This window comes from Gymnoscopelus microlampas (assembly GCF_963454915.1).
Source record: "Gymnoscopelus microlampas genome assembly, chromosome: 5".
NCBI classification, from domain to species: domain Eukaryota; kingdom Metazoa; phylum Chordata; class Actinopteri; order Myctophiformes; family Myctophidae; genus Gymnoscopelus; species Gymnoscopelus microlampas.
In genome coordinates this window covers 42,910,934-42,919,903 of record NC_139942.1, presented here as the reverse complement: position 1 = coordinate 42,919,903, position 8,970 = coordinate 42,910,934, and the positions used below count along the sequence as shown (strand labels likewise).

Sequence of the window (8,970 nt, the reverse complement as noted above, 5' to 3'; positions counted from 1 at the left end):
TAATTAAATGTTCATTTCTGCTGTAGTTGTAGATCTTTGAAATGTGTAAATCAGTGGTTCTCAACCTTATTCTGGATCTGACCACTTAACATGGCAGCCGTGTTAAGTGGACAGATGGGTGGGCCTTTTCAGAGCATGCTTTAAAGACCAATCAATCCATTGGTACTAACTTAGTATAAATTATTTATTTAGTATAACTTTTTTGTATTAAATCTTAATGTTTTTGCCAAATATTTAGGAGGAGAACCACTGGTTTAAATTTCAACTAAATGTAAGTTGTATGTTAAACAAATGATTCCCCTACTTTATGGAATTGCTTTTCTTTTTTTAATTTACTTTATGGAATTAGTTTGAGCTTGTAGATCTTCACTCTTGTAGATTTTCATTATTTTCTTTTTATGGAATTTCTTATTTACCATTTTCTTAAATTACATTATTTTGAATGTTTTTCTTTATTTTGTGACATTGATCTTGTAGATCGGCTATTTTCACTTTTTATGTTTTTTGGACATCAACAATATTCCAATATGTCATATCTGCTCCATTCAGAACAAACCATGTCATTTTCAAATGTATTTAATACATTACAATGTTCAATGAACCGTAATCCACAGGCCAATCACCTGCTGGAAGCTTTGATACTTAATTAACAGGTTGGGGGGGGGGGTATTTACTCATGACCCCAAAAAATGTGTCCACGACCCATTATTGAGTCCCGACCCATAACTTGGGAAACGGTGGACAAGGGTCCATTTGGTTCCATGTGTTTCCTTAAATATATGAGGTTCCTTTGAAAAATAACGTTTTATTTCTGTACATTTCTTTCTTTTTTTTATTGTAGGAAACTAAAAGGAAAAAGACAAAGAAAAGCTATTTTTATTTTTTTTGTTTCATGATCATAAAGTGCTCCAAGGGATCAAAGTGAAAAGTGCAGCAGCAAACATTTAGGTCATAGGACCATCGTCAGTGCTATATCATCAGATCTAATCATTTGCGGTTAAAGCTTCATTACGTCAGTCCACATCACATATGACCATAGTGTATGTCTGGTGTAGTGTAGTATGTGATGTGGATTTATGTCTCGTTCCATTTTGCGTAATTTGATTTGCGTCTCGTCTTATCATTTCACGTCACTTCAGTCATGTGCAGGTAAGTCTTCATCACGTCAGTCCACATCACATATGACCATAGGCGCTGTATGTGATGTGGATTTATGTGTTGTCATTTGCGGGTAAAGCTTCATTATTCACGGCGGTCAGTAGGCGAGGCACTGACGATGGTCCTTTGACCCAAAAGTTTGCTGCTGCACTTTTCACTTAGCTCTTGGAGCACTTTATGACCATGAACAAATAAAATGCAAATATATTTTCTCAATCTCTGTCTAAGGAGTTTTCCTTAAAGTTTGTGTGGAGTGAAAACATGGCTTCCTATTTATGGCCTGTTCATGAATTTTCCATGGCCAGTCATTTGGGATCAATGAAAGTAGGAAAAAAGGCTGTTATTCTAGTCCGGACTTGTCCTTTAACATGGCAGCCTTGTTAAGTGGATAAACTAAATTGGTAAATGGATGAACTGTGACGGGATAGATGAGGGAGGTCAGCAAGAGTTTTTTTTTTGTGCAAATATTAATTTGAATATCTGTTAGTTTATTGTATCTTATCTGTATTTTGTTTTAGTTTTTCTCCTTTTTTATTGTAATGTTAATTATTGACATGTATTTTGGGTTATTGTTTTCCTGTTCTTCTTGGTCGTCATGACTTCATAGACTTGTCAAAATTACATAATAGCATTAGTCTTTGATGGATAATATCATTGGAAATTATGTAATATTTGCACTAAAAATATTTCAGTTGTAATGTATGTTTTGTTTTAACTTCCATTTACTGTATTTTAATGTGATGTTTTTTTTTAATTGTATTTATTTGTTTGTTTATTGCTTTCTTTTTTTTATAAAGGCGCTATATCACTAAACATTACCGTATCTGATCTCAATAGGCTCATTATCTGTAACTGTACAGCTGTGCTGCTTCAGGAATTCTGTGACCAACAGCGTAGCTCATCATTGTTGTAATGTGAAGAGACTCATCTTCAGACTCCACCTCATCCTGTTGCATTTTGAGCTTGTAGATCTGCTATTTTCAAATGGCCAAAGTTTAAATAGGGTTAATGTTTGTATGTTTTGTAGTAATAATCAGAATCTACAAAGTAACTAAAGGTTTCAAATAATTGTAGTGGAGTAAAAGTACAATATTTGCCTCTGAGGTGTGGTGGAGTATAAGTAAAAGTACTGAAAATTGGAAATACTCCAGTAAAGTAAAAAAATACCTCAGATGCTGGGTTCATTTGTTAGTTTAGTTTACCGAGACACTACACTGTCTCTGCATTCTATGTATGTGTTTACCTTGTTTATTGTGAGTCACTCTGGACAAAGAGTATAGATGAATATCTACATTGAAAATTGTGAAGTGACTTTACTGTTGAAATGTAAATGAGTGAATGTTACCATGTGATTTGTAAATAACAACATAAAAACAAAGGCTCTGGTGTGGTTCTCCTGGTTTACCGGGATGGGGTTCAAATCCCTGCAGTGCCCTACTCATAGTGTTGTATTTACCATTTTATATGGTCTGTTTTATTTATGTTCATAGTGTTGTATTACCCTTTATGGTTTTGTGTTTTATTCTTTGTTCATTGTGTTGTATTTACCCTTACATGGTTTGTTTAATTCTTTGTTCATAGTGTTGTATTTCCCCTTATGTGGTTTATTTTATCTTTATGTTCATAATGTTGTATTTACCCTTACATGGTTTGTTTTATTCTTTACTAGAGTCTCGGGGGGCTATGCCCCCAGAGACCCCAGCCGCTACGCGGGGCTTTGCGTTCGCTGGTGCCTACGTGTGTCTGTCTTTGTGTTTGTGTCGCTGTAGCACAGTGGGCATTAAGATGGGATGTATGCTCCTTAAGGGAGGTGGATCGTGGGATTCTGTTGTTTGCAAAGAGGCGTTGTGAATATTGGCTCATTGCAGACTCACCTTATTGCCACCTGATTGTGTGAGTGAGTGTTGTGTGTGTTTACGTAGGGCGGAATAGCTTGCGGGGTTGTGTGCTTTTTTGTTTGCTACTGGGCCTTGCATAGGAATGGATATTTTGAAAAGATGTGTTGTGATGACATGTGAAAAGGAAGTGCAATAATGTGAGATAAATGACATAGACGGAATTGCATGTGACGAAGTGAGGAGTTTATTTGCATGAAAGGGAATGAAGATTTTGTATTTGTAGAAAATGATGTAGGAGTGAGCAGGTGTTGCAGACAGTGGCAACGTGCTGAGGACGACAGCTTGTCATGGCTGGGCCTGCGGAATGGGAGAGAAGGAGAAGGCAGGAGTCAAGCGGGAGGCATACGATAATCCGACAACCCATTTCTCCGACTATGTGGCATCCGCGTGCGGTTAGGGTTCGGGTTTGGTATAGGGTTAGTATTGGAAACGTCGGAGGCATGCGCTGTCGGAGGAATGCGCTGTCGGAGGAATGCGCTGTCGGACTAACGGGTGCAGTACGTTAGTCCGACAGCGCATTCCTCCGACAGCGCAGCGCTCCGACGTTTCCAATACTAAACCCGAACCAAACCCGCACCCTAACCCTAACCGCACGCGGATGCCACATAGTCGGAGAAAAGGTCTGTCGGATTAACGCATGCCTCCCCAACAGATGTACCTAATTTGTGAAGGAGTACTTCCCCATGAAGGAATGTTGTGAGGGATGCAGTTTCCATCGATGGCATTCATGGCAGAGCCTGCAGAATGGGAGAAAGACAGAAGGCGGGAAGAAGGACATAATGTGGATGGCCAGCATAGAGTATGTAACAGTAAAGGTAGCGTCTTTTGTGTGAAGTGGTAGGCCTTGACAATTATGTAGTGCAAGCATAAATGACACATGGAAGAATGCAACAGATGTACCTCAATGGGGAAGAAGCAGATGTCCATGATGTAAGGAAGTTGGCACGTCATCAGGTTCCAGAGATTGGCAACGCAGGGCCTGCAGAATGGAAGTGAAAGAGCAGCCAGGAATCAACCACACAATGTGACATGTTGAAGAGGGATTATGTGAAAGGAAAGGCAGTGATATGTGTGTGAAGTGTTAAGCAGCAGCACTATTAGTTATGTGGATTAATGAGAAAGGAATGTAACAATGCATGAACCTTGCCTCAATGGGGACGAAGCAGTAGTCCAGGAAAGAAGCTGCAAGGCCGGCAGGTTGCGCAGGTTGTCATGAGAGGCTCTGCAGAATGGCTGAATGGCAGCGGTGACTTTGATGACAGCGTTATTGAAGACACGACTGTGTGTGCGAAAGAGCTTGGCCTCAGGGGTGTCGGCAAACCACAGATCATTGATGGGCTGTGGGGGCGTTGGGAAGGCTGGAAGGCGTACCTTGCCCTGTAAGCAGCAGAGACTGCTCGTCTCCTTCTTGAATTTATATGCGCCACATTTGACGCACTTGATGCTGATTGTGCCAATAGTGTCAGTTGTGCGTGTGAGTTCAGGGATTTGTAGGTTGCCATTGAGAATGTGCAAAGTCTTAGTTGCAGGTTTGAGATGAGGCCGGGGTTGTTGTCTTTGTGGCTGTTTGCGGGTAGTTGAGTTGCGTGGTCGGTGTGGCCTTTGTTGGCTGTGTTGTGCTTCCATGTCAGTGGCCTGGGCCGGTGTCTGGCGTGTGTGTTCCTGGTGTGCAGCTGAGAAGGAAAGACAGTGGAGTTAGATTAATAAGTGGAATGTGAAATGAAGGCATGAAGGGGCCAGGTGTTGTATGGAGGAGAATGAGAGTGGTGTTTTTTTAGTGGTGAGGTTGTGAATTGGCATGTCAGTGTAGTGGATGCATAGTGTTTGACGATGAATGTGAATGCATGCATAACTCACCAGTGGCCGCAGCTTGTCGCAATGAGCGTCTACGTCTCTGTGCCTGGCGTTGCTGTTCCCGCCTGTGTGTCTTCTTTGCGAGGAGTCGAGCTGAGAAGTAAAGATAGTTGGATGTGAGGGGGGAAAAAAACACAGTACTGCTATATGCATGTGAGGTGTGGTCATGAACGGTAATGCTGTCTTTGGGAGAGATGTGAGAAATAATGTGCAGTGTGTTTGGGAGGGATGGGAGAAATGATGTGCTGTGGTGTTGGTGGTATGTGCAGCTGGGCAGGCAAATGTAGATAGGGGTGTGGGTGGAGAGAGTAGTACATGCAGGCGTTGCATGTTGGTGTGTATGTAGTGTGGTGTGCTGTTTGTGGAGGGGGAAGCAGTGTATTAGTTATAGGGCATGTGTGAAATGACTCTGCCGTCATGTGGTATGTTAAGTGCATGGTGGGGCAAGTGCAGAGGAGGGGCAACTGAGGAGCAGAGATAAGGGCAAAGAGGGCTGTGTGTTGCAGACAGAACATGCACACACACACACACACACACACACACACACACACACACACACACACACACACACACACACGCAATGCACAGGGAGACACATACCCAGACTGTGTGCATGTACTGTATGTGGTGTGTGAGTATAGGGTGTATGACAGTGCAGTGGAGAGAATGTGTGCAAGAGTGGAGAAGAGCATAAGTCATTACCTTGTTTGGGAGACAGCTGCAAGGAAGGTTGTGCTGTGGCTGCAGCCTGGCGCAAAAGTCTCAAGGAGCGTCTCGGTGTGTTGGGCTGCGGTTGGTGCTGCTGGCAGCTTGTGTTCTTTGCGAGGAGTTGAGCTGAGAAGTGAAGACAGTTGGCTATGAAGTAGTGTGAGGAGCAATTATGCAGTGTGGATGAGAGGTGCGTGAATTGGCAGTAAGGCAGTCTATGTGATGTAAGTGATAGATATTGGGGGCTGGTGTAGTAGGTAGCTAGTGTTCAGTGTGAAGATGTACATAGGAATGTGGGGTGGAGACTGAAAGAATTGCACACACATGTATGTTGCGGTGTATATAGTGTGTGGTGCTGTTTGTGGAGGTGAAGCAATGTGAAGGTGAAAGGCAATGAGGGCAAAGAGTGTGGCGAGGGGTGTGATGTGAAGGCCAATGCAACAGCAGAGGACGTCCACCTGAGGACAACAGATGTGCGCAAGGACGTCTGTGTCGTGCAGACAGTAGAGTGAAACACAGACACTCTGTGTGACAGAGAGACACAGACACACATACACACACACACACACACACACACACACACACACACACACACACACACACACACACAGACACTGCCACACAGACACACACACACACACACACACACACACACACACACACAGACACACAGGCTGTAGTTGTGTGTGCATGGTGGTGATGTGAAAGAGTAGGTACATGGATGACAGTGGACTGCATGAGTGGAAGTAATGAGAATTGCATTAGGCAGTACCTTGCTTGTGACGCAGCTGCAAGGAAGGGCCTGCTGTGTGTGCAGCGTGCTCCGGTGTGTGGTGACTGTGTTGATGGTGTTGTTGTTCTGTGCCAGTAGGCAGGTGTGTGCTGAGGCGATTGGGTTGATGGTCTGCACCTAATAATGGAAGACAGTTGAGGTGGATATATTTGTTGCATTGGAAAGGCAAGTAAAGGCATCAATGAGCAATGTGTTTTTGACACGGTAGGTGTACTGTGGAAGAGAAGTAGGTGAGGGTGAGGATGTGAAATAAAGATGTCCCTGAAGTGAAGAGAATGTGTTGGAGGGTCAATGTAATAGCATGAGTCGTCACCTGTGGCATGGGGCTGGGTGAATGTGCGTGTCCGTGTGTCTGGCGGCTGTTGCTGGTCGTGCGGGTGTGTGTCCTTTGCGAGGAGTTGAGCTGGGAAGTGAAGATAGTTAGAGATGAGGTAGTGGAATGAGCAGTAATGGCATGTGGATGTGATTATTGCAAGGACGGCTGCGTGTTGCAGACGATAAAGGGCCACGCACATAGACAGACACACAGACTGGCAGTGTTCCTCTGTGTGCATGTTGGTGATGTGAGGGAAAAGGTTGTACATATGCTTTTGCGAAGAGAATGGCTGGAAGTTTGGGAATGCAGTAAAGTCTACCTTGGCTGTCAGGCAGCTGCAATGAAGGGGTGTGAAGCTGGCATTGTGGTGTGGCATCATGACCGGCATCTGAGAAGTGATGTGGCATGTACAGTATATGAGGTACACATTGGATGAAAAGGATTAAGTGCAGGTGGGAGACGTGGCATGCTTTGGGTGGACATAGAATGTGCGAGAAGGTGAGTGTAGTCATGATGGGAAAGTGTGCGCCAGTAATGAGCAGTAATGCGATATATGTGAATCAGTGAGACAAAAGAAGTGGTGGTGTGTTGTTTTGCTGGGCAGAGCATATGTTGGTGATGAGAGATTATAGGTGGGAAATAGTGTAGAGTGGAAAGACTGCATGGAAGGGATGAGGACAACAGAAGTCATTACCTTGGCTGTCAGGCTGCTGCGGTGAAGGTGTGGGAGGTAGGGCTGGTGGAGTGATGTCGTGCTTGTCAGCTGAGAAGTGAGGTATGCATGTTAATAGGTGTTGAATAGGATTGACTGCATGTGTGGTGACACACACACACACACACACATATGTATGCATAGTGGCTGTGGCATGATGTGTAATGCTATGCGCAAGGGAAGAGCTAAGGACATGCAATGGAGGGGACTGCATAGTGAAAGAGACGTACAGAGAAGGTGGTGAAATGGAAGTACTGCATTACCTGATGTGTGTGGCAAGCGTGGCCGCTTGCGTCGTCTAGCCAATGCAGGCCTTTTCCTTTTCATGACTGCCAGACAATGTGACGGTCCAAAGCAGGAGTGGGGTGGTTGTAGGTAAACTGTGAAGTAGGGAACATTGTGAGGCAGTGTAAGTGTGGTGTGACACCTTGTGAGGGCAAATGAAAATGTAATAATGGTGTGTACAATACAGCAGCGTTCCTCATAGACATGCTGTGCAAAGTGCTGTGGCCAGCGAGAAGCAGCAAAAGGCACAATAGGATTGACAACGTAAAAGAGGGCCGAAGAAAACAATGTCTTGAAAGTATTGGGTCCAAGACAACATAACAGGCAGTGAGGCAAAGAGTGAAGAGATGAATTAGAACATAGAGAGTGGGAAGAGAGGAATGGAACTGAGTGCTAGAGTGAAGGAAGAAGTTTCGCCGTGTGCTTAGAAACACACGTGCAGTAAGTGGGGCCACAGACAGCGTGTGAGGTGATGGGTGTGTATGGCGTTGTTGTGATTCAGTTAGATGGAGACATGGTGGCAGTTGTGGTGCGCAACGGCTCCTTAGTATAGTTTTGTGTGTGAAGAAGTTGTATTGAATGATGTACTGCCTTGGCATGAGATGACATTACATTGTTGGTATGTGAAGGCGTGATAGCATGTGAAACATTTGTAGTGGCAGTGTGTTAAAGAGCAGTGTGCTGAGGTGGTTTGTAAACATGTTATGGCATTAATGTTAGCAGTCATGAAATACAGGGGAAAAAAGCAGCATCCGTTTAGAAAACAATCATACATGTGCATAGAAAGACTCAACTCAACTCAACTCAAATTTTATTTATAGAGCACGTTTACAAAGACCAAAGTCAACCAAAGTGCTGTACAACACAACGAATAAAGACAATAATAAGCTACATCCAGCAAAGAATACAATACAAAAACAAAAAATGCAAGACAATTAAAGGTAGAAAAACGAATTTCTAATTAAAAAGTGCATAGCAGAATACTGTGAGGTAGGATCGATGGTCGTGGGGCGATGGCTTTATTGCTCAAAGGCCTGTGAGAAAAAATAGGTCTTCAATAATGTTTTAAAAGTGGTTATGGACTGAGCGGCTCTTATGTGGAATGGAAGGCTGTTCCAGAGCCTCGGGGCGGCTGCAGCAAAGGCTCGGTCACCTCTGGAGCGTTTATTTGTAGGGAGCTCAGTCAGTAGGTGTTGGTTGGCCGACCTTAGGGTTCTGGATGGGGTGTGATTGTCGGTTAGGTCAG

General features: G+C 43.7%; 1 protein-coding gene across 1 annotated transcript in view; it reads right to left on the bottom strand.

The window, feature by feature from the left end:
- Window positions 1–3,686: 3,686 nt before the first annotated feature.
- The window catches only part of cacnb2b (calcium channel, voltage-dependent, beta 2b), a gene marked incomplete at both ends in the record, with an annotated part of 57,914 nt that continues 52,630 nt past the window's right edge, over window positions 3,687–8,970 (bottom strand). Inside the window, 5 exons of the mRNA XM_084056925.1 lie at window positions 3,687–3,793; window positions 4,199–4,729; window positions 4,914–5,003; window positions 7,047–7,115; window positions 7,422–7,490. Of these exons, the coding sequence (XP_083913051.1) occupies window positions 3,687–3,793; window positions 4,199–4,729; window positions 4,914–5,003; window positions 7,047–7,115; window positions 7,422–7,490 (866 nt within the window). The remainder of the gene's footprint in view (window positions 3,794–4,198; window positions 4,730–4,913; window positions 5,004–7,046; window positions 7,116–7,421; window positions 7,491–8,970) is intronic.